We start from the raw sequence: 26751 nt of genomic DNA, 5'->3' as shown, positions 1-26751 counted from the left end.
TACATTAAAAAGGGAGTTTTTGTCTTCATCCGGCGAGCCTCCAGCAGAAATACAAAATAAAAAAGGGACTTAATAAGTAGAAGTGATCAAAGACGAGGGAAAAAGGGGCATCTGGATTTATGGTTTATCAGTCCAAACCACACACACACACACACACACACACACACACACACACACACACACACACACACACACACACACACACACACACACACACACACACACACACACACACACACACACACACACACACACACACACACACACACACACACACACACACACACACACACACACACACACACACACACACACACACACACACACACACACACACACACACACACACACACACTTCACGCTGAGCTGCTTTGAAATATTGCATCTGTCAAACAGGGACGCTGTCAACTGGCTGGGGTTGACAACTTTTCAAAGATTATTCATGGGGAAAAAAAAATCTGGACTAATGGCTGCCTGTACTGGATGTATCAGAGCCTTTCCACTCACCACAGACAATTCACACTGACATGTTTGAGGAAGAAAGTGCCTTTGATAGATTCAGAATTAGGGTACAGATGACAGCTCGAATTCTGCTGAATAAGATTCCTCCTGAAACCAGATTTTTGTGATTGTTCACCACAGAAACTGAATCAAACGGAAGTTACCACTTCATTTAATCTGATATCTTTAGTGGATGCATTTCAGGTCAAATTACCGCCTCATAAATCTATTTGTTTTTGGCTTAAGTGCCAATATATCATATTTAAATCTACCGGACTTCTTTCTGCGGATGGATATGACTGCACATAGTCCCTTGATCCTCCCTAGCAACGGTCTGTTCTCCTTAGCAACGGTCTGTTAGCGAGAATTAACAACCTCTAAATGGACCAGTCAGAATCGAGTATTCAACAAAGCAATTAATAAAAATAGTATTGTATTATTGTCATGGATACAATATAGTGTACATCACTTTAATGCTGCATTTTTTTAATGATGAATTCCAGAAACTACAGGATCTATTGACAATAATCTAAACTAAATATTGAACCTTTTGCAACACATTATGCTAAATTGTGTCCCTGCAAGATGAGCCTTTTTAAAATGTCTGTCCATGAGTACTGTCTGCTATCACTTCTAAAACTACTTCATCAACTGTGGCGATCAATAGTAGTAATCTACATAATAAGATAACGCCCGATCAATCTTTATAAATAGGTTTAGTTTTCACTGTGGGGTTTGACAGAAAGCAGAGCTGTGACACATCTTTCACAAAGCCACAAATAGCAGCCTGACACTTCAACAAAAGTGAAAATGATCTACTTTGACACTTCAGTCAGATGTGAACAGTGAAGCGTCTTCACCGATATTTTGAGGAACTATTTTCTCTCTGGATGATGGCAAAAAGAAATGTCCGGAGGCTACAAAGCAGATATTACTTTAGCTTGGAGATGTTTATCTGACAAAACCAGACATTTGCAGCTGTGATTGACCTTTTTTCCATATCTCTGATTTTATGGACTACACATGGAAGGATAACTCAAATAAGTGATGGAAATAATCATTGGCTGAGCCTTAAAAACTACACTTTTCAAACAATCAATGAAGTGCATCTATGGAGTTAATACCTCCTCTCTTTGACCAATCTTGAAGCTTTTCCATATCAGATTTTGGAAATATGAATGAGCCTGGTCAATTACATTTCTCAGTCGGTTATCGTTGGTATCAAAAGGGAACCATGGTTTCCACTTGGTTTAACATAATCAGTCTGTATTATGGACAGAGCAGGTGGCCCTAATCATTTCTACGCCAGATTGATACACACTGGCATAAATTCAAGACGCCACCCACTCACTAGCTTCAACGTAGACAACAAGAACAAAGTGTGGATGTCAAAGTGCGTCCATCTCCGTCTGTTAATTTACCCGCTGTGTTATCAGACTGTCCCAGCAGCAGCTATAAAAGCACAGCACTTCCGTTTGACTTTAAAGTCGCTAATGTTGTTTAATCACTCAACCATTCATCACAGTATGTCCTAAATGACTATCAGCTTCATTTGGCATTGTATCATCCCAGCCAGTGCCCATTACCGTGGGAGCAAATGAGGAAAGATAATGTGTTTTGATCAAAAGGCAGATGAGAAGCTCGCTGGAGTTTGGTCTAAAAGGGGCCTACACACCAAACTGACACCAAAGAACACGTCCGACGGACTCGACTGTTGTGTCGCCTCGCGTCTCCTGCGTCTTGGCCAACAGTCGCACTGGAACACACCGCAAAGACTTCAGCCGACGGCCAAGTTGCACGTACGAACTGCGCATGCGTGAGTGGCAATACCTCTCCTTACCAGCAGGCGGCGTTAGTGTGTATTCGTCATTCAAAAGAGGCAACAACCGGAAGACAGACTACGTGATAACTGAGAGAAGAAGAACAGACTGCGTGATATATAAACAAACAACAAATAGTAATGCGTTCAAACAACAAATAGTAGTGCGTTCTATTTTCACTCTCGTCCATCGAAAACATGTTTAGTGCGGTACTGGCGGTATCAGCCCTTGGACTGTTGCTTGTGGAAGCAGATAGCAAGAGGCGGAAGCGAACAATTAGGAGAATCCGAAAAAAGACTAGCCGTCTGTGTGTGCCTTCTTAATCGTTTGTTTGGGTCCCTCACTTCTGTTTCGCGCTGGAGTTACGGTGTGTGTGCGTGTGCGTGTGTGTGAGAGATCGACAGTGATGGATAAAGTACTCAGATATTATATTTAAAAAAAAGTAGCAATACCTAATTTTTCAATTTTTAAAAGCAAAAATCCTGAAATTAAAATCCTACTTATATAAAAACGAAAGTATTGGCATCAAAACATATTAAAGTACCAAAAATAAAAAGGACTTATTAAGCGTAACGGCCCGTATAAAAATCATATATATCAATATGTATATATCAAATGACTAGATACAGATTATTAATGCATTAAAGGTGGTGCACAGTTTAATCACTGTATACTGCTGCATGATTTCCTCACCTACAATTACGTGTCAATTACTATCAATACGTTGATTTCTATGTTATCTCATTATCTGAATCTTGAGGTATGTCTGATTGAGACTGTCCAGTAAATGTCATGGAGTAAACAGTACTCTATTGCCTTTCAAAGTGGAGTGGAAGTATACAATAGCATAAATAAAAAATGTACAAGTACTTCAAAGTTGTGCGATACTTGATCAATATGGATCATGCGTATGAGCTTGGGATTCGACCTGGTTTTCCTGGGTTAGTCACACAAGCGCACTCAGTTCAGAGACGCGCTACATGGAGGTCAAATCGTGCAAGACGAGGCATGCAGTACAGCGTGAATGTGGAGAAAAAGAGACGCCAGACTAAACCAGGTCACTCCGAAGAAATCTGTTGTTTTTCCGCCACGGAAATGGACGGAGAGGAGAGATAAAAGTTGTGAATAAATGCAGTGCAGTCAACCCCGGGGGCGACCAGGGATTCACAATCTACTGACCAGCGTCCTGACATGCTGAAGCCAATCAGCGCTCACACACAGGAACATCTCTGGAAAGTCACAGCGGGATCCTGCTCTCTCACTGAAAGTAAAGTTGGGCTCCGACAGCGAGTCGAAACCAGCCATTTCTCACCGACCCACAACAGGCTGGGGGAGATTTAGACTCACAACGACTATTACCCCTGATTTGGTGTGTGTGTGTGTGTGTGTGTGTGTGTGTGTGTGTGTGTGTGTGTGTGTGTGTGTGTGTGTGTGTGTGTGTGTGTGTGTGTGTGTGTGTGTGTGTGTGTGTGTGTGTGTGTGTGTGTGTGTGTGTGTGTCCTACTCTGTACAAGCTGCCCTCAAAACAACTTCAACTTGGACAAAGAGTCGTGACTTACAAATTAGACATTTGCAGTATAATCATATACAGTGTCAAATAAATGGATGTTCTCACTTGCGATGACTGCTAGAATAAACATGATTTGCATAGCTGGATGTTGCTATAAATAGAAACAAGAACATTGGGAAACAGCTCCACACGACAATTAAGACTTCAGAAATGGGGACTTTTAGGATAACATGCATCACAAGGAAATGCTTATTCAATTGTAGAGTTATGTTTGATTAAGTCATCCTACTTTTCTACTCGAATGCATTATCTGTTTCCCCTCGTCTAACATCGAAAACTGCATGAGGAAAAAGTATGGCTTAGCTTCAATACATTTTGTTATGATGAAGGAATATCAATCTAAACATTGCATCTTTTACCCCATAGATCAATGCTCGGACCACCACTTTTCATCATACATGTTTTTGTTAAAGTGGTGTTAAAGTACAAGTAAAGCTGGCAAAAAGTGCTGTTAATATATGATGATGAATAGCAGAAACACTTCTATTGGCTAGCGCTCCAACACATTGTACGTGATGGCTAAGGGGCGGGACATCTCTAAGAAGTTGACCAATCACAACAGAGCCAGCCAGCTAACCAATCAGAGCAGACTGGGCTCTGGTTTCAGAGCTTTTTGAACATTAAAAGCATGGAGACACGTCCCAGGAGAGACACTAAACCTGGACTAGGGATGGGTATCGTTGAGGTTTTAACGGTACTACTACTGTTATCGATACCGCTTATCGATCCGGTCTTTTAACGGTACTCTTATCGGTTCTTTTGGAGAAAAAAATAACTAAACAAATGGTGAATAAAATTAAATACATAATATTTCACATCAAAAGAAACAACAATGTTTTAACAAATCGTATTAAATAATCTGATGACAGAATAGCTGAAACTTTAACTAAATAAATAACTCTAATCATTAACCCATTTTTGTATAATGTAGTTAACTCCAAGTGGTGCTGCTAGCATACATAACACCTGACGTGGAAACGTTGCTCGTGGACGAAGCTACAGAGCTGCTGGAAAGACAGTGGAACCCGGTGCATTCCTCCGTCTGAGTCTGGAGCACTTTTGCTAAATGTTTAGACAAACTGCTCGTGTTACCGCCCTCATATGCTGAACACTGATAGCACTTTTGGCAACGAGCATCGAGACGGGTAAAGTTTAACCACACCTCGGAGCGCGTTCTCTCCGCCATCTCCTCTGCATGTAGCAGCCGCGTGTGTAAACCGCCCCCTCGCACACAGACGGGAGAGAGATATCTCGTCTGGATTGGAAAGATCAAAAATACTAAAAATAATCATAGATGCATTTTGCAGTCTTCTTGCATATTAGAAACGGAGTTGGCGACACTAAAACTGCAATATAATGTTTGTGTAGCAATAATACATATGACATATTTTACATGTCTCCAGTACCGATAAAAAGACCCATAACGTCGGAGCTTAACGGAACCACGGTCTTTAATAATTCAGCCCCGGGGCCCGCTTAATACCGGGGCTCGGTACCCATCCCTAACCTGGACATTTGCATGATATGTCCTCTTTAATAATAATATCAATCTATTGGTTTGTATCTACTGCTTTTCAAACATGAGAACATTGATGCAAGACAAAAACACAAACAAGAAAACAAACGGATGTTAAACAACAATAAAATGCCAAGTGAGCAAATTAAGCTCAATCTACTCTGATTATCACCCAGTTTTGAACAACACTAAATTCTGATTGCCCATCAAAAGGAAATCTTGGGTCTGCTTTGGACCCTTTCATCTCATTCAGCCACTGGCTCCTTGTTGATGCTTTCTCCTCAGATCCCTTCACTTCTCCCAGAAAGCTGTTTACTGCTGCAGACAGTCTCTCTTTGCACACTAAGCTCCTCAGTGGCTCTGGTTTGTGTTTAAAAGCATTGTTTTCCTCTGAAGTGTCAATAGATTGATGGATTGTGTATGCACCCATGTAATGAGATGGATCCTGCAGAAAGGAAGTCAAAATTAAGAGTAATTTAGTCGCCCTGCAGAGGAGCAGTTTGTACCTTCTCCTTTCATTGACTAGATCACAACATACCGAGGGTCGATACAAAGGAGGCAACACCTGCTCAACAAGATGCAATCCCACATAACAGCCCTGCACCAGCTGGGGCTTTTGTTGAGATCATGTTCAGCATCCTTATCATTTATTTAATATCGTTTTCACTGCAGCGAAATTACTATATATTTCATTATATTTGTATACAAAATTGTATTTATGTTATAGTATGTATAAGCCTTAAGATGTTCTTGATATCAAACCAAATGTTTCAGCAATAGCCAAAAGCGGTTTAGTACAATCATTCAATTGCATACAATCTGTAAGTGTACATATACAACATTAACTATCTGTATTGTATTTAAATGTATTACTTCTCTATAGAGTCTTTTTTTGTCAGCGGCTGAGTTTTTGATTCGGAAACTAGATTTCCCTTTCTTTACATGAACAAAGGATTTACTGGTGGACTTTATTTACAGCTAATAATGAGCTTTTCTTTATTGCGATTGCATTTCGGCTATGGCTGCAAAATATATCGTTTCTTTATTCAGGGTCTATGCAGGAATCCTGAAGTCAGATGTAAGACCTTTTAAGACCCTATCCATACATGTTAAGACCTCATCGCCACTTGGAGTTCTAACCGGTTACCTTGGCGACACACTTCACCTCACATTGACTATATACAGTATTGATTGTCCTTCCTCCTTCTCTTCCAACCATTTGGACGCAGACTTGCATTTCCCCATAACGATGTTGTTTAACAACCGGCGTAAACGGAGCTTTGCGCGCTATCAAGCAGTGAGCGTACAACGTCCTGTTCAGATGACGTCAAACCCAACGGGATGCCATCAATAAACTCCACAGAATCTCACGACACACCTACGCCATGACTACATTCAGACACACTGTAGAACACAACCTCTCTGGACAATTTATATACTTCTTGAAGACAAGCTACAAAATGTAACACCTTGGAAAATGCTGTTTAATATTTTTTAATAGCCTTCATTTTATCTAAATTGATTGATCAACTTGTAATACTTGTTAAGACCCCGCGGACCCCCTGATATTGTCATCAGATGCCAACTTGTGCCATGAACACATTGCAAAAGGCGGCCATATTGACCTCCGTTTGTCTTATGGGTTAGTTTGAATAGAGTATCAGTAATAAAACTGTCTGGCCCTTTCCTGTTCAGCTAAATCTTCAATGTGTTCAACATAAGAGTTTTAGAAACACGTGTTGTCTGTGAGCCCTGTACTCAGTATGAAACCAGTCTCTGAGTCGGATCAGCGACATGCAGTTCGTGAGACGTGTCTTTCCAGAGAAGAGACTGTACCTGGATATCGGAGGAGTAATCTTCACCTCTGCTTTCCAGCAGTGTGCAGCAGTGTGCAGCAGAAACTCAGCGTCTCACATCTCAGATGAAAAGGAAAAACTGAAGAGAGACACTCACTGTGTAGCTTCAGTTGTTAGCAGGCTGTATGTAGAGCAGTATGGCAGGGGAGAGGCTTTGAGCAGTTATTCTAAAAGGCTAAATTATATGTGTGCTTTTTTGTACTGCACTTTAGTTTGAGTTCATTGTTGTACCTATATTGTTGTACCCTGGAGTTCAAAGACCAAACTAAGGCGATACGCAGGGCTGGCAGCATGTCCTGTACCCCCGCTCCTCAACGACGCCCACCAAAATCACCGCAGAGACGCGCACCATCTCCCCCGTCTTCATCACCGTGCCTACGTCAACCACCTCCCCTCCCTTCAAGAAAGCATCTGCAGTCTCCGAAGCCTGATAAGGATGTGTGTACAAAACACAACGAACTCTTACTGATATGTGCTGGGTCCAGGCTCAAGGGCGTATGGCACTCTCAACTCTTTCCAGGACATGCCGGGGCCCTGCCTGCCAGTAGCTTTGCCGATATCTGTGTTGATAGGTTGATTAAGAGCGATAGGTTGATTAAGAGCGGTGAATCATCTTAGATACAGGAAGCGCTCAAACGTTTGTGTGAGTTTATCTAATTTAGCGGTGATTCCATGTCAGCCACAGCTTGTTACAAAAAACCTGACTGATAGTGTGTTTAACGAACTTAAACTAGCTTTATTAAACCACAGCACTGAGACTGCTCTTGTAAAGGTCTTTAACAACATCCACTTAAACACAGACAGTGGCAGAACTTCAGTGTTAGTATTATTAGATCTCAGTGCTGCGTTTGACACTGTTGACCACAGCATATTACTAGACCGACTGGAAAACTGGGTGGGACTTTCGGAAACAGTTCTAAATTGGTTTGAATCCTTCTTAAAGGACAGAAACAACTTTGTTTCTATAGGTAAATACATACAGTTGACAAATATGACATGTGGGGTTCCTCAAGGCTCCATCTTGGGGCCTCTTCTCTTTAACATCTACATGCTACCACTGGCTCAGATAACGATAAACAACTAAATAAGTTACCATAGCTATGCGGATGACACACAAATCTACGTAACAATTTCAACAGGAGACTATGCTCCAATTCAAACACTGAGTAAGTGCATTGAACAAATCAATGACGGGATGTGTCAGAACTTTCTCCAATTAAACAAAGATAAAGCTGAGGTAATGGTTTTTGGAGCCAAGGCAGAACGTATAAAAGTTAGCGCTGAGCTTCAGTCTGCAATGTTCAAAACAACAGATAAAGCCAGAAATCTAGGTGTAGTCATGGACTCTGACCTGAGTTTCAACAGCCACATTAAAACAGTTACTAAATCAGCCTACTATCACCTAAAGAACATATCTAGGATTAAAAGACTAATGTCACAGCAGGATTTGGAAAGACTTGTCCATGCTTTTATCTTCAGTAGACTGGACTACTGCAATGGTGTCTTCACAGGTCTCACTAAAACATCTATTAGGAAGCTGCAGCTGATTCAGAACGCCGCTGCTCGAGTCCTCACTGACACTAAGAAAGTGGATCACATCACTCCTGCTCTGAAGTCTTCACACTGGCTTCCTGTGTGTCAAAGAATAGATTTCAAAATACTGCTGCTGGTTTATAAAGCACTGAATGGTTTAGGCCCAAAATACATTTCTGACCTCCTGCTAAATGATGAACCATCCAGATCTCTCAGGTCTTCAGGGACTGGTCAGCTTTCTGTCCCCAGAGTCAGAACTAAACATGGAGAAGCAGCGTTCAGTTATTATGCTCCAAATATCTGGAACAAACTCCCAGAAACCTGCAGGTCCGCTGCAACTCTGACTACTTTAAAATCCAGGCTGAAGACTTTTCTTTTTGTCGCTGCTTTTAATTGAACTATTCATATCTTAGACTGCACTGTAACTTTTATCCATGTATTTTTTCTTTTAATGTTTATTTTATTAGCTTTTCTTTTTAATGACTGATTTTAAATGCCTTTTTCTTAATGTCTTTCATTTTTTGTAAAGCACTTTGAATTGCCTTGTGTTGAAAAGTGCTATATAAATAAACTTGCCTTGCCTATATTTCTTCTTCTTCTTCTTCTTCTTCTTCTTCTTCTTCTTCTTCTTCTTCTTCTTCTTCTTCTTCTTCTTCTTCTTCTTCTTCTTCTTCTTCTTCTTCTTTCTTCTTCTTCTTTCTTCTTCTTCTTAGCTCTTCTTCTTCTTCTTCTTCTTCTTCTTCTTCTTCTTCTTCTTCTTCTTCTTCTTCTTCTTCTTCTTCTTCTTCTTCTTCTTCTTCTTCTTTCGTGTAACGTCAGAGGTCCAACTCGGTGTCGTGTAGCCATGCCCGCATCTCTGGTCCTAAGTCGAAGAGGCTGGCTTCTGAGGGTGGTCTATATAAAGTAGGGATGTAACGATACCAAAAACTCACAGTACGATAATATCGCGATAAAAAGTCCACGGTACGATATTTATCGCGATATTGAAAAATAAAGAAAAAAATGTGAATATCAGATTACACTTTCACACTAAACAAAATAAATTAATGGATATTTTCAGATTGATAATGTATTGAACAATAAGATATTTCTAATATTATAACAGACAATGTTACTATCCTTAATCATTACCAGGTAAAATGTACAACGAGGAAACCAGATTACCAGGTTCCCAATCCAGGTGCTACTGCATGCTACATTTAGATAGAAAAACAAATGTTCTATCCACTCCACTTAAATACTCAGCAGGTGATGTAGATTTTTCAAAAAGGCCTTAAATCACTCCTTTTAAACGAACTAAAACTAATTCTGCAGCAAGTTTAATGTTAGACTACGCACATGAACACAATATTAGTAACTGTTTGCTGTGCCAAAATATGCCAGAATCTATGCATTCTCCCATGTTTAGCCCAATTCCTTTCACGAAAGCTGGTTTAGTGAGCTGGACATAGCATCCAGAATTAGCGAGGAGGCTGAGGATTGGTACAACTTTTCCCCACAGACTCTGAGCAATCTTAACAGTACGAGGGCCTAGTCTCTCTCATTGTTGATACAGTAAATACAATTACCTGCCTGACGGTTTCAAACGAATAGATGTTTTGACTTTTCTTTCCTCAGGTTGTTGAAATAAAATGCCTAACTTTTCCTTTTCAGATGTTAAACAAATGTATTTGAATAAAATGTATGTAGTAAAGTGCCTTACTCTTGAATAAGTGTATTGAAGTAAACGAAAAGTAATGCTAAAGATTGAGGACACTGTACCTTTACAGATTACAGATTGATCGATTCATCACTGTGAATTTATACCTTAACTGTGAATTTTTAACTGAATCCCTAATGATTCTGATTTTATACCTCAATTGGATTTCTTATAATCCTACATTCTAATTGTGTTTTAATAAGTAATTGCCTTGAAGTAAATCTTTAAAGATGTAAGCTGAATTTGAATTTGTGTTTGATGAATGAGATTAACTGAGTGATAAATGATAAAAGATCTTGCCTTTTAAACATATATTTTACTATTATATTTTTGTATTGCATATGTGTTATTATTGTGCTTTTTGACAAAAGAAATCAAACACTGAAGAAAGATGATTTTTCTATTGTGGTTGTCTGTATCAACCATTGTGATTGACTGTTTCAATCTTATTCTGCTTTTGATGTAATTAATGTAATGAGAAACTCACACAACTCTGAGGACGTTTTATTTGATTTAAGTAGTGACTGAAATATTCTTAGACTAATGTTAATTGGTTATCAATAAATTGATAAAAGGGTGGATCTGTGAAGGAAATATTTAATGCGATCTGTGCATGGGAGACTGTTGGTATTTTCCCTATGTGTCCTGTTTGTAGTTTACACAGGGCACAGGTCAAAAGGTCCTGCCTCCCTGAGGGGGAGTGTGACCAAATGCACAGATGGTTGTTAATGGATCAGTCCTTGGTCTCAACATGTGTTTGTGATTATTGATCAGAAGGGCCCGAACAGAGGCTCCTCCTTGATTATCTGTGTAGATTTGCGCTGTGTTTCTGTGTAATCTTCAGTGTTGGCTGGGGAATCACATGATGAAGTCGTGTGAGAACCCTGCCAATGCTCCCGGCCGTGGCTCTCAATAAACTCAGGTGTTTGATATAAAGCGGACTCCAGCTTCCAGTTCTTCCATCAACATTGCTGAGCAGAAGTGTCTCTCACAAGTTTCACTTTAGTTTTTCAAGTAACTCAACACTCACTCACTCACTCACTCACTCACTCACTCACTCACTCACTCACTCACTCACTCACTCACTCACTCACTCACTCACTCACTCACTCACTCACTCAGCATCATCAAGGTTATCTTTTAGGAATATGAGCACGTCCACATGTCCAGGTAGAAGTTGGGATGTTTGGGCGTTTGCAATATCCCCTGCTGTGGAAACAGCTCTCTCGCTTGGTACTGATGTTGCTGGGACAGAGAGACATGCTTTGGCCATGGGTGACAGCAGTGGGTCAAACTGTGCATTGTCTCTCCACCACTTCAACAACAATACCGTTTTTGCCAAGAAGGTCAGGCTTATTGACAGAGATATAAATATACTGTTGGTACTTGTCAATGTCTCTAGGTGTGTACATGTAGCCCTGTAAATACGATGTCCTTTTGTGTTATCTGTTTTGTGTTCATGTTGTAACCTACTTGCTGCCATGTTGGACAGGTCTCCCTTGAAAAAGAGATTGATGATCTCAATGGGACAATCTGGTTGAATAAAGTTTAAACAAAAAAATAAATAATTATTAAAAAAATAAATAAAAAAGTCATTTAAAAAAAAATGGTATCGAGACATTTATTTACCGCGATATCGCGATATTCGATATATCGTTACATCCCTAATATAAAGGGCAGGTGGTTATTATGTGTTCGGCAGTCTGTTCAGGGTCACCACACTCGCATGCAGAACTGTCTGCCAGGCCCCACTTCTTCATTGATGTTTTGAAGCGACCGACCCCAGTTCGTAGGCGGGTTAGTGTGGTCCAATGGTAGGTCGTCTCCTCCTATGGCGCCATCTCCTGGGTCCCAGATGTAGCGATGGATGCGGGAGGGCCCGGCTAGCTCCCACTCCTGCCTCCAAGCAGCCGCCAACCATGCATCTCTGGAGAGGTCCTCAGAGGTGGAATTGATAATCTCTTGTGCTACCTTGTTGAAGGGGAGGCGGGACTTGAGCCTACTTAGGGGCGCTGTTCTCGTTGTCGTGTTATGCAGGATGTGCCAGTCATGCTTTTGGGCTTTCCTGGCCAGGGCGAGGGTGGCAGCCTCCCGTCGGAGGCCGGCCGGAGCTATTCCCTCGGGGACTGGCAAGAGGGACACAGGGGTAGGCTTCAAGCACCCTCACCCTTGATGTATGCATCATATAAGCTAATTCCTTGTAGGTGCAAACCCACTTGGCAATAAAGCTGATTGTGATTAAAGTATTAAAGGCGGAATGTATTTTTAAGAGATTAGTTACATCTGCAACATAAAAAAACATAAATAGGGTGCGTTTTGTACGATCTGTACAGCAAACAACCTCTTTCTTTTCGACCATTATTTAAATACGGAACATTACAAACACATCGCTTGAATAGGGTAAAGCATAGCAGAAGCCTCGGGAAGAGGAACTGGATGCCTAATATTACGGACAGACATGCAACAGATGTCACTGTTCTTGTGATTATCACTTTCTGTCAATCAGTGCATTATTAATACAACCAATCACACGGCCTACAGCGAGTCCAAAGTCCACGGTCCTTTCCAAAGTGACCGTGCATGTCCTGCTGGCTCCTCTGAGTCCACACAAACAACTATTACAAGTTCAACTGCACCATTTTGCATCCCAAATTGAGTTTGGAAGGAATCCTAAATGTCTCCTGCTAAATGACGGCATAGCAATGCTCTGGCATACATTCATTTAAACAACTCATTTAAAAAGCGTCTATCTAAAAACACAATAAACAGCGGTCTTTGATAACTTCCCAGAAGACATTAAACGGCATCATTTTTAATTAACTAATTGCTGGAAAGTAACAGTGATAATGAAGACTAGTACAGGAGTGAATGCATGATTGATTTCTTAAATAATAAAGTAGCAAGCTGTCAGTAAAAAAATAAATAAAAGGAAAAAGCGACATTTCTTTTATATATGGGTATATTCTATGTTACTAGGCAACAGTCACAACGCCACATCTGGAGATTATGTGAGTTCAGAGATAAAGCACCGTCATTATTACGTCCAGCTCAGTTAATATTGTCAAAGCAGCACATTTGCGATGTTTTAAGAGACAATTTTCAAGCAGAAAAAGTTCACATTTGATCGCATTGACAGCCACTGAATGGGCTCTTTGCATCACCCATGAAAGGCTGCCTCCATTAAGGCTGCCGCACCTCGCTGGCCAAACAAGAGACTCTTTGTGCTTTAAGTTGTCTATTTTCTCATTACCGCGCATCAAGCTTTCAGTTTCATCACTTCTATCGCATCTGACTGGGCCGTTCAGACTGAAGTATGCATCGATCTGAGTCCACACACACACACACACACACACACACACACACACACACACACACACACACACACACACACACACACACACACACACACACACACACACACACACACACACACACACACACACACACACACACACACACACACACACACACACACACACACACACACACACACACAGGTCTGTTAAATAAAGCTCTTTATTTTTCTCATGCTGCAGCACCTCTTTTCACCCTCTGTCTGAAACCAGAGCCCAGTCTGCTCTGATTGGTCGACAGCTCAGAGATGTCCCGCCCCTTAGCAAGTACAAAAACCTTTATAAGACACTACAGAAAAGGTAAATTGCCCAAAAAGCATAATTGGGCCTCTTTAAAAAAAGTCTAATTGTCATATCTTTCATATTTACATACTTATATTATACGTATTCATAAATGCATTTTACTGCACTTCTGGTTAGATGCTAATGGCCTTTTGTTATCCCATTACTTTGACTCAACGACAATAAAGTTGTATTTATTTATTAAGGTAATTAATCCCCAAAGTAGATTAAAGGCAGAACAAGTGGAGACACACAGAAATCAGATTTCTATCTCTCATATCTAGTTTTTGTTGTAGCTGCACAAAGCGTGCACACCTGTGTGTCTTGGCTTCCTTCTGCACACAAACAGCTGTGGCGGCACACGACCTCTAAATACACCGTGAGTGATGACCGCCTTCATGTGTGATGATGTTGGACCACGGACAAGTGTGTGTGTGTGTGTGTGTGTGTGTGTGTGTGTGTGTGTGTGTGTGTGTGTGTGTGTGTGTGTGTGTGTGTGTCGATGGAGAGACGGGAGGTGTTAACTCACCATATCGATGGACGACACAGGCCCGATGCTGTTGACGTATATCCCCACATCGATGTTGGTCGGTTTCACTGCAAAAGCCAGAAGGAAGAGGAAGAGTGAGTGGTGAAGGAAGCACATCGTGAAGAAGTTATACATGCAATCCCTCTTCTTTATCTGTCATGTGTCGGTGTTTTCATGCTCCGTCCATAGGATCGATAATCAAGTTTGAAACATGTGTCATCATCATTCAATGTCACCTCTCTACAATTAAATGAAGCCGTTTTTATTTCTCTCTCCCTCTGCATCCAGAGATTTACTTTTGAAATGTGAAAACAAGCTGCTTCCTGGAGCGGTTACCGTGTTACCATGGCAGTTAATAGCATTTCCAGTGACTATGTGGGATCTTGGCTAATTTCGCTTGGCAACTACATTCGCTAGAGGAAGAGAAAATTGGAGCATCAGAAATGTGGATTTGTACCAGAGCTAAACCATCGCTGATAAAAAGAAGGTAATAAATATATCTGGTGGAAAAATAAACATTCATTACAAGACGCTTCAATCTGGCTGCACAAAACATCCTTAGTTTCTTTACTCACTCCATCCACTCCATTAGTGTTTGTGCAGTTCTCAGAACAGACATGCCAACAAACCCTCATTACCGCGTCAATTTAATAAAAGACATTTCATTGTTTTTTGCCGCACAGCAGAATGGAGGATTTGTATTCTCTGCTTCCTCTAAATATAGAATAAAGCCCCATTTGACCACATTTCACTGTTCCAGAGTTCCCGTTAGCCGGTAATTACCAGACTATGACCGGTAAAATATACTGAAGACCGGCAAATCTAAATCTCTCCATTTAAAATAATTTCCCTTAGCACAATACCGCATCAGTTCCGCCACTTATGTGACAGACACGAATAGTGCTTTGAGCACCTGTAAAAGTGCTCTAATAAAAAATGTAATGCATTATTATTATTATTATTATTAGTATGTGACAGACAAGAAGAGTCTATTCTAATGTCTCCCACTTAATGTGGAGAAAGAGATGTCCTGTATGGGTTGATTGTGCGTTGATCTGTTGGTAATGCCTCGGGGTGTGTAAACAAAAGCATAATGCTCATGTCAATGTGGCCAAACTGGATTTCCTGAGTGCCAGATCTTTGTCTATGACATTTTATAAAGACAGTAGGAACAATTCTTTGCCTGAGCAGCCAAAATAATCTAATTAAAGAAGGACATGTGCTCATGTTCTGTGGGATGTTAGCCTTTGCAGACCATTGACATGCACACAAACCTAACACACTACAGGAAAGGGAACACTCACTATTCGAGACCCAGCGACTCCTCAACGAGCCACAATCAGTTTATTTTGAATGTGTCCAATAAAAAAGGGTTATTTTGGTTCATAGATTAGATCCATTAAAACAACCTTTACAATCCCATTAGGGCTGCATGATTGAGAACAAAATAATTAATTGCAATTATTTTTCATAGATATTGCGATTGTGATCGTTGTGTAACACTAGGGGGAATGATTATTATTGAAACATCAACATTAAAAGTGATTTACCGATGTACCAAAGGAGGAAGTTTAATTAAGTTTGCAAAATAACATTTGCAGGTGGGATTTCTCTGCAGCACTTCATTCAACATTAGCTATATTCACTTTATACTGCACCTACTGTGGTTCTGATATTCATTATTTGGATTTCAATAACATTTTGTAATGCTTCCGCAGCCCTATTTCCCATGCATGTCTCTCTCTAAGGATGCTGTGATGCAAACTGGACACACTTCTGAAGAGCCATTTCAGACAATAGCGTAAATGCAAGGTGTTGAGTTGGTTACGATGCACAGATCGAGGTTAAGCACAGTGCATGTGTGAGAGCTCGTGTACGTCCACTACTGAGAGATAACTGATGTATTATGTTTGCAGGACTGTGGTCTCTTAAGCTCTCTGTGCTAAAGGTTAGACGTTCTGCCAAGTGCTTTGTTGTCGAAAATCTCCCTGGGAAGTCTTTCGAAAAGTGTTGAAGAAGCCCAAAATAAGTGAACTCAAGGGTGCTGTGTTTTATGCACACATTAGATGTTTAACAAATCCACTCGCAGCACTTTTGTGAATTTTTAAAGACTTAGAAAAAAAGCTATCTATGCTTCTTTTATCTGCACTGTAACATTTAAATATTAGTTTCTGTAGTACTAAGCAGGCCTTGTCCTCAGAATATGAGATCACATGAGATTGTGAAAGAACCGGCAGTGGCTCAGTCAGTAGGGGCTTGGACTGTGAGCCGTAGGGTCGCCGGTTCAAGTCCCTGACCAGACCTAAATATGGAGTGTGGACTTCTGGCTTTTCTGATCCTGAAAAGGACAAATGGATTCAACACCTCACTAACTGTTCTTCTACGGACAACATTTTATTATTATTCCGCCGGTATTTTGGCCCTCTTCTTCTCCCGCATTGAACATCGCAGAAACTCCGTTCAAACATCAAAACGTTCAGCTCGGTCGGGAATCGATGGCTATTACTTTTCTCATTCATAACTTTCATAATTCCAGAGATACATCCCATAATACATCACATTTTTAACATTGAAGTCAATGGAGGAAATCTTCAGACTTCAACAAATCTTCATGCGACTTCAACTGCTAACTGTTCATTCATACCTTCACTCAGAAACCTCATTCCAACTTTAAAATGTTACAAATCATTCTGAAATTATTCGTGTGAAACAACTTTTAAATCTGATTCTTACTTTTAGAAATATTAACATTTGTTCAGACCTTGTTTTAGAGGTTTTCTTCACATTTTAACATTAACTAGAGTGCGTGATGTGACAGCTAGAGGGTGAGAAATCTTGAAATTTGCCTTCATATATTTTTTTAAAACTGCCATAATTCCCAAACCCTACATTCCTGGGACATCACTTTTCATGATAAATGTAGGAAAACATCTCATAGCTTGAAAAATGACAAATAATTAAGCAAAAATAATTCAACAAAATGCCTCTTGAGGGCATGAAGTGACAAAAACGTTCAACATTCCTCCATTGAAGCCCATTGTAATTTCAGGCAGATATTTCCTCACGGTAGCAGCCGCACACCTAGTTCTCACTATTGTCTGCATAGGCTAATTAATGCAACTCGTGCAAATAGCTTAGTTCGGATGCGCAGGTTCACAATAGTTCTCTATTAGCGGGCATATCAAACAGACTGTATAGAGCAAACAGGTGCTTTAATTTCAATCGAGTCCCCTAAAACTTTAAAATCCAACCTTAATTAATGAAAATCAGTACAAAGATGGCCCCTGTCTAGTTGAAACTGCCTATTTTGATCATGAAAGTGTCAGAAATGGATTCAGCTTCCTCAATAACCTCCAAAACCACTACATACTGCATATGCTAATGAATGCAACTTGTGCTAATTGCACAACATATGCAAGTTAGTATCCGGCAGTTTCTATGTGCTGGGGACGCATACTGTACATTCCTAACATAAAACTTCGGGGTTCTCAACATTTGACTCAAACAGACTACAGAGCAAACACAGGTGGAAACAAAAGTGGAAAGAGAGGAACGAAAAAGGTGCTTGAGTTGCAATCGATTTGGTTTTCCACATCAACTCAGGGCACTTAATGATGTGCATGTAATTTAATAATGTTGTCACATGTCGACACAGCGCTGCTTAATGAATCCATGACCCGTGCTATACACTCTGTTTAATGGCTCTTTAGGGTTCAGTGATAATGAAGACGCTGTGTTTGGTTCAATTGTCCCCACAGTGTTGTCGTCGTGTGATGTTGAAATGCAGAATGGAAGGGTGTGTTCATGTGTGCACATCTGTGTGTTTGGTCCCCGGGGACACAAAGCCTGCTGGGAGCCTTTGACTGGATTCCAGCAGAATGTTCTGCTCCACCGACCGGACAATGAGGGGAAATAACGGGGGAAATGACAGCATTGCATGACTTTCATTTAGCTCGCACTATGCCTACAGATATGTTCTCTGGGATCTTAAGATGAAACATAAATTCATTCATATGAACAACATCCACTTCCAAGAGATTGATGCTGATATTATGGGACAGTGAAGTAGCTTTTAGCATTTATAGTAAAACAAAACGCTACGGGGAAGTACATCCAGGGAAGGATCTCCACTTCCACTACAGAAATTGGCACAATTATTCGACAGAAATGCGATTCAATCCAAAACCGTGCTTTTCCAATTTCTACATAAAAATACCTCGAGTGGAAATGCCAAAAAAAGAAAGTAACATCTTGAAATATACTTAATTATCGTTTCAACACTTCACTGAGGTGGAAAAGTACGTATTTTCCACTATAGTATGATGGTTTTTAAACTAAACAAATCTACTTCTTATTTACAAAGATTTGATCAACTCATGACTGTGAACTATGACCCTGCTGAAACACCATGAAATATATGGTTGTTAGTGAAAAATCTCAACAACAATGCTATGAAATGCCATGCCATGAAAATGTTAACCCTAGTTCACAGAAAATATGTATCCCTCTATTTGTAATCATTTTCATGTCACAACGGCATCATTATGGTCACTTGCTAGCTTCAGTCTTGCACCATTAGCAGCTCAGACTCAAATCTTCATTTTCCATTTGGGGAATCTGGCTGTGAATGCAACACAGGACAATAGGTCATTGCAATCGACACGTTATAGGGAGAGACATTGTTCATTCAGGGAAACCACACTGCCAGTCTCAGAGTCCAACTCATCTGCAGAGGTGGGAAGTAGTGGAGTACAAATACTTCGTTACTGTACTTAAGTACATTTAGCTGGTATCAGTACTTTACTCCACGACGACTTTTTACTTTGACTTCTTACATTCTGGACACAAATACCTGTACTTTCTACTTCTTACATTCTGGACACAAATACCTGTACTTTCTACTTCTCACATGTTGAACCCAAATACCTGTACTTTCTACTTCTCTCATGTTGAACCCAAATACCTGTACTTTCTACTTCTCACATGTTGAACCCAAATACCTGTACTTTCTACTTCTTACATGTTGAACCCAAATACCTGTACTTTCTACTTCTTACATGTTGAACCCAAATACCTGTACTTTCTACTTCTCACATGTTGAACTCAAATACCTGTACTTTCTACTTCTTACATGTTGAACTCAAATACCTGTACTTTCTACTTCTCTCATGTTGAACTCAAATACCTGTACTTTCTACTTCTCTCATGTTGAACTCAAATACCTGTACTTTCTACTTCTCACATGTTGAACTCAAATACCTGTACTTTCTACTTCTCTCATGTTGAACTCAAATACCTGTACTTTCTACTTCTCACATGTTGAACTCAAATACCTGTACTTTCTACTTCTCTCATGTTGAACTCAAATACCTGTACTTTCTACTTCTCTCATGTTGAACTCAAATACCTGTACTTTCTACTTCTCTCATGTTGAACTCAAATACCTGTACTTTCTACTTCTCTCATTTCCCAAACAGCTGGTTCCTTTAGTCTGAATGTGTGTCTGGTGGCGTGGTCATTATTCTTTAGAGTCACTGCGTGCCTATTGATTGGAACACGATCCGTGTATCCATCACTTCCTGGTCTTCTCTAAAGAAGAGGGACCAATGGAAACGTTGTCATGTTGCCGTTGGTCACCATGGAAACATTCATTAGCTAACAATGACATTATTGTTCTATTAATATAAAGGGAGGTCAGGTACTCTTTAAAGCAGCTGCTAGTTATGGGTACTTTCTACTGAAGTACACTTCAAAGTTCTTTACTTTCACTTGAGGAAAGAAGTGTAGTCAGTACTTTCTGTACTTCTACTTGAGTAAAGGATGTGTGTACTTCTGCCAGCTCTGCTCATCTGCATGTAGCAGACACACCTAAGGGGAACCTGGGTAAACCATCTCTCCATTGGAGCCCATTAACGGTGAACACGTAGAAGATTTAAAGAGCACAGAAGAGAAAGCATGGGGTGATGTGTAACAGCTCAGCAGGAATTGAAAAGTGGGACAACCTGAAGGGGAAATGTCCTTAATTTAAACCACAGCGATAATGAAGGAAGAGGATTCAAGCCGGGACCATTACTGGATTTCTGCAGCTGATATTAGAGAGTGAAATAATTTCCTGCAGTTCAGAAGGAAATGAAAAACAACGGAAAGATGTTACTTCAGTCCAGAGTTTCCAGTGAGTGCGAGCGGAACACAACCATAGCTGAGCCGACCTGACATATGTCCAAATAGCACATGGCAGATTCATGCTGGATGTGCATAGGTAGGGATGCTGTAAAAGAGAATAATCGGGACAGATTTCTCCCCCGTTTATTTATTTGAGTATACTTCTGTGCTTCCTTTCATCTCCCAAAGAAGAAAGATAACTTCCAATCAACGTGGGAACGTATCATTTTCTATCAATTCTCCACTTCTAATGGTGGTGCATTATACACAGAGCCCAGATGTATTCCTCCTCCTCTTCATCTTCCTCCTCCTCGTCGTCGTCTTGCTTTTCAGAAAAACCATGACAGGCCCGTCTGTATTACCACATTACCCTGTGGGCCTCGATTAGAAAAGAAAGGGCGTTTATCCCCGCTGGCGTGACGAATGCATCACACATTGTTGGCCTCGGCACCCATGTGGATCCGACAGCTAATGCCCATATGTTCGGTGTCCGAGGAACTCTGCAGGCCTCAGTGAGCAGCGGCTCCCGAGGGCCAGACGCACATCTTCAGTCTCACTTTCAGAATAAATGCGCTGTGAAATAATTAATCACGTCCTGTTTACCACAACTCCTCCACAGCACTCAAATCCCTCTGGCTACTGGCCTCAGGTTGTGCTGTCGGAAAGCATTGTTTGACACAGCTTTGCACTCCGTTAAACAACAACTTCATTCACCTGTGTCGAGACCAGAGAATGACCTTTGGACATCAGTTTCACCACATGGGGATATCATGGCGAAGAAGCGTTCATTTCTGTTACCACAGCGACTCAAACATTGACAATTAAGCTCATTTTAAGGTTGTATTTAGTGTCTCTACTGTGACATGTTTCCACGCTTTAATGTAATAAAAGTGCTGAAACTCCCTAAGTAGGGAACTTTGGGATTGTAGCCTTTGCAGACCATTACACTAAAACCTAAATAAGACACTGCTACAGGAAAGGGAAAACCCCCAAAAGAACAGTGAGGCATTGTTTGCGGCTCTAAAAACTAAAATATTTAGGAGCCTATGGTCAAAGAAGCCCGCCTGAAGCGTGAATCAGAGACGTAGCAAACTGAAAATATACTAATCGTTGAATTTGTGAACAAACCATGCTGCAGTGTCATTCATTCGTGAAGTAAATGATATCCAGAAACCTGTTCAGATCACTTTCCTGTATATAGTTCACTTGTCTTACACCAGTGGAAAAATAAGAGTTTGCACACGTCACCACAGCCTGTTCAGACATGCTTTAAGTCAGTTATGGGTGATGTATCAGTTATGGATCCACAGGAGTGTTTTCTGCACACTGTAATCCATCACTCCATATTCTGCTGCTCTGCTACAGCCCCATGTAATCACACATATCGTCATGCATGACCTCTCCGTGTCAGCATGGATAAAAGCCCTGCAGCCCACACTGACTTTGGTTTTTCCTGGAGAATCTGCTGTTACAGTCCTGCAGCGATGGCAGAGCGCCTGTTAATATAGTCCCATGTAACAGAAAGGAGAGTTATATTTTCCTGCATATTGGGAAACATTTTCCTTTAAAAAAAACTGTGGAACATTTTATCATTTGACCCTGCCACTAACGGTGGTTTCATTTTCTCTTTAAATCCATAAAAAAGTAGAAACATTACTGGTTGATAGAAACTTCCACTCAAAGTGATAGACTAAGGGACGGGACATCTCTAAGCGGTTGACCTATCACAACAGAGATGTCCAGCTAACCAATCAGAGCAGACTGGGCTCTGGTTTCAGACAGAGGGTGAAAAGAGAATGACCAAAAGAAAAAAATAAAGAGCTTTTTGAACATTAAAACACTGAAGAGGCACTAAACACTAATATACACCTGAAAATGAGCATAACATGTACTCTAGCTACAGAAACTACAGAAAAGCAAGTTAACGGAAACATCAAGTAGCTCATAATGATGCCATGAGAATATTTCTGAAGAGACCTCGATGGTCTAGTGCAAGTGAAATGTGTGTGGCTGCAGGAGTCAATACTCTACAAGCTGTTTTAAGAAATATCATGGATAAATGTATTTGCCGGCTTAATGGCTCTGATGATGAAATCCTCTTGGCCTTATCGAACATAAGGTATAGTACACACTACCATTCACAGCTGTGGAGACATTGGTATAGTTGTCTCTTTGTAGGACACTGATTTAAATTATTCTTATTTTTTTTATGCTGTGTATGTAATTTATTATATGTGATGTCTCGTCTTTTATCTGGACCCTGAGTCTGTAATCAAGTGTTCATTCATTCATTCTAGAAGTTGCCAAATGATGGAAAACAATGGGGCAAACGTAGCACCCTAACGCCATAGGTGCCACAAAAGAGAACAGAATGTATATCTGTGAGGTTGTAACTCTAAAATTAAACAACAGGCAATAAGCATGCAGTACCAAAGCTATGATACATGTCATAGCAGAAAGGGGGGTGCACATTGGCACATCGTGTGAGTGTGTGTGTGTGTGTGTGTGTGTGTGTGTGTGTGTGTGTGTGTGTGTGTGTGTGTGTGTGTGTGTGTGTGTGTGTGTGTGTGTGTGTGTGTGTGTGTGTGTGTGTTTCCAGCCGCCCAGCTGCACCACACGTTGGCACAGAGACACATTTTCCCAGGCACACACACAAAAAATGGTTGATTAGTGAAAAATGTCAAAACTGCTGTGGAGCGCCAGACAAATCAAACCGAGCTGAAGGACTTTAATGATTTACATAAAAGCTCTCTCCTAAGTTTTAATGAAGTCGATCAAATGAATTTGTTAGCGGGGGTTTATTTACTTAACATTTGAGAGAAATGTCTTCAGATCTAACTTCACTTTGAAAACCACTCGACGATCAAACGGAGGAAGAACAATCTGACGGACAACAGCTAAAATGTAGTGAAAACTCATTCTAGGGCTGTACCCGAATATCCGTTCTTTGGAGTACTATTCGGGTTTCAATTTTGTTATTCGGATATTCGTTTTTTCCTGTTTTTTTTTTTCTCATATTGAATTTATTGAAATCTCCAATATCAACGTAAGAGCTTGTGCCTCTTTGGGGGGTGCCAACACTTAACCATAAACGTTATCGTTTACTTTCTCCGTCTTTATATGTCGATATTACTTTTCTCCGTTAATCTCCGTCAGGTTGTTTCCATAGCGCCGGGATCCGGAGTCATGGATGATCCTGCGGTCCTGAGTCCTGCATCGTGAGCCCTGGATCTTGAGTCGTGGCTGTGGTCCTGGATCATCGGTCCTGGATGGATATCCTCGTGGACTCATCTTTCTATTATACACACATGCATTTCCAAACATTTGGACTACCTATATTGTAAATGTATTATCTTTTCAATTCACACACGGCATCTATTGCACGTCTGTCCGTCCTGGGAGAGGGATCCCTCCTCTGCTGCTCTCCCTGAGGTTTCTCCCATTTGTACCTTTAAACTGTGGGTTTTCTCTGGAAGTTTTTCCTTGTACGATGTGAGGGTCTAAGGACAGAGGGTCTAAGGACAGAGGGTCTAAGGACAGAGGATCTAAGGACAGAGGGTCTGAGGACAGAGGGTCTGAGGACAGAGGGTCTGAGGACAGAGGGTCTGAGGACAGAGGGTGTCGTATTGTCATACTGATATGCTGTACACACTGTGAAGACCACTGAGGCAAATGTAACATTTGTGATATTGGGCTATATACAGGCATGAAAACGGGTCAGGGGTGAAAAAGGTGAGAAGTATATTATCCCTCTAGGGGGGTCCGGGGGCATGCTCCCCCGGAAGAAAATGTTGAATATTCCATATTTTAAAGCATCAATCTGATGCATTTTGAGATGCATTTTTTTGCCAACCTGGGGAGAGCTGGAGAAACTTAACTTCAGCCATGAGTCAAAAATATTATGGCCTCCTTACTAAGTATTATCAGGGATGCAAACTCATCAGGTATGGAAAAGGTGACAAGGACCCGAGCCCCCCGACCCCACGGAATATCGGCTTTAAAATGAGGAATAACAGAGGATTTTAGCAGTCAAAACAACTAAAGCAGCAGTGTTAATAATAACAGAAACGCTAAAGAGTCACATCTAATAGAAATATATAAAAAGCATTTATTTTAATTGTGTAGCAGTCAGTTTATAATTTTGGCAGCACTGTTGAGCATTTTGAAAATCTATTGTCATGCCTCTGTTCAAGGCTTAGTCTTTCTATCTTTATGGCATCTGGTGTAAGTAACAAAATTCATAAACTCAAGTACTATACTCGGGTACAATTTTGAGATACTTGTTTTCAATGTTTTGCTAATTTGTTCTTCTTCTCCTCTACAGTTCAGAGGTAAATGGTGTACTTTGACTCCACTACATGTATTAATACCTTTAGTTACTTTACAGATGTGGATGAATGATGTGAAATATAATCAAGTGTTGAATCAGACTTTAGTTCCACCTGGAGTAAATCCACCAGCTACCCTGCAGTCTACAAAGTCATTCAGACTAGCTGCACCTTCACCAGCTTTGAGAACACTTTCATGATCAATCATAAAACATATCATATATATTATTCTGAAATGGACCAATCTGCAACCAGACTACTTTTACTGTCTTTCACTATATTTTGATGAGAATACTTTTCTACTTTCACTTGAGGAACATTTTGAATGCAGTACTTTTACTAACAGAGTATTCCTTCCTACACTCTGGTACTTCTACTTTTACTCAAGTACAAGACCTGAGTACTTCTACTTTTACTCAAGTACAAGATCTGAGTACTTCTACTTTTAATCAAGTACAAGATCTGAGTACTTCTACTTTTACTCAAGTACAAGATCTATACTTATACCACCTCCGTTTATAGCCTATGAATAAAAAAATATTAGAAAACGAAGGCTGAAGCTAACGTTAGCAGATAGTGACAATGTATGCTAGCTAGCTAGCTCAACGATAATATTGCGACAGAAAAACTTTTCAGTGCACATCACGCTCTGCGCTCCGACAGGGAGCTCTGCTCTGAACACCTGAACGGCCCCTTCTAACAGCTGTTCACCAGCGGTCCAGTCTGTACCACAGTGACTCCGGACCGCACAGTTAATATTATGTGGCTGCTGAAGCTAGACCATCATCGCGGAGCAGCAGAGCCGACAGGCAGGAAGACTCGAGCACACAGCTCGCGCTGCATTATAATATATAAAAAAAGAACATCATGCGATTGCGTGTCATGATGGCACATAACAGCTCGCGGCCGCAGATTACTCCGGGTCCCAGACCCCCCCATACCCCAAAAATATTTTTATTGCAGATCTACATGAATCACACAAACGACCTATTTTGGATTCAAAACGGCGAATTTCGCCGAAAGGCGAGTGATTTTCATGCCTGTATATAAATAAACATTGATTGATTGATTGATAGCAACAACAACTTCCTGTCAACAGCGCTACCTATCCTTCAAAATAAAAGCATGTCCATTATAGAGAGGCGAAGTCCCTCCCATTCCGGAGGGACTCATGGGACCTTATTTCGGAAAAACTATGTATTGAAGTCAATGGAGAGAGAAATATTATCTTTTGATCCCGTTTGAATTGTGCCACGAAGTACACATATGATGTTTGTCAATCTTAAATAATAATTTCCATGTCAAAAAAGTCACAGTTTGTCGTAAAACTGTTGAAATATAAGACTATGAAAAATACGCAACTAGAAAGACTACAAATCCCAGAATCCCGGTCCCGACTAGCTCCCCTTGTGTGTGTGCAGCTCTCAACATGCCCAGACTTGTAGTGATTTTCACCTCTTTTAATACTTTCCGCCTCATTCTGAAAGAAAGAAGTGAAAAACTCCAGCAACATCTCCTGCCCCAAATACACTTTTGAGTAACTAAAGACAGCATCTGCTTCTCCGGCTAAAAATGATGTTCAGTTTGACCCACATCTGTGCT

The 26751-nt window shown here is 40.6% G+C and overlaps 1 protein-coding gene across 1 annotated transcript in view; it reads right to left on the bottom strand.

Annotated features, from left to right (window-relative positions):
* LOC117460360 (gamma-aminobutyric acid receptor subunit gamma-3-like) overlaps positions 1–26751 on the bottom strand; it is a 109451-nt gene that overhangs the window by 59609 nt on the left and 23091 nt on the right. The window contains exon 3 of the mRNA XM_034101736.2: positions 14660–14727. Within this exon, the coding sequence (XP_033957627.1) occupies positions 14660–14727 (68 nt within the window). The remainder of the gene's footprint in view (positions 1–14659; positions 14728–26751) is intronic.

Source organism: Pseudochaenichthys georgianus, chromosome 2 (genome assembly GCF_902827115.2).
Source record: "Pseudochaenichthys georgianus chromosome 2, fPseGeo1.2, whole genome shotgun sequence".
Taxonomy (NCBI): Eukaryota; Metazoa; Chordata; class Actinopteri; order Perciformes; family Channichthyidae; genus Pseudochaenichthys; species Pseudochaenichthys georgianus.
The sequence above is the reverse complement of the archived record's forward strand: the minus strand, read 5'-3'. Positions and strand labels throughout refer to the sequence as shown.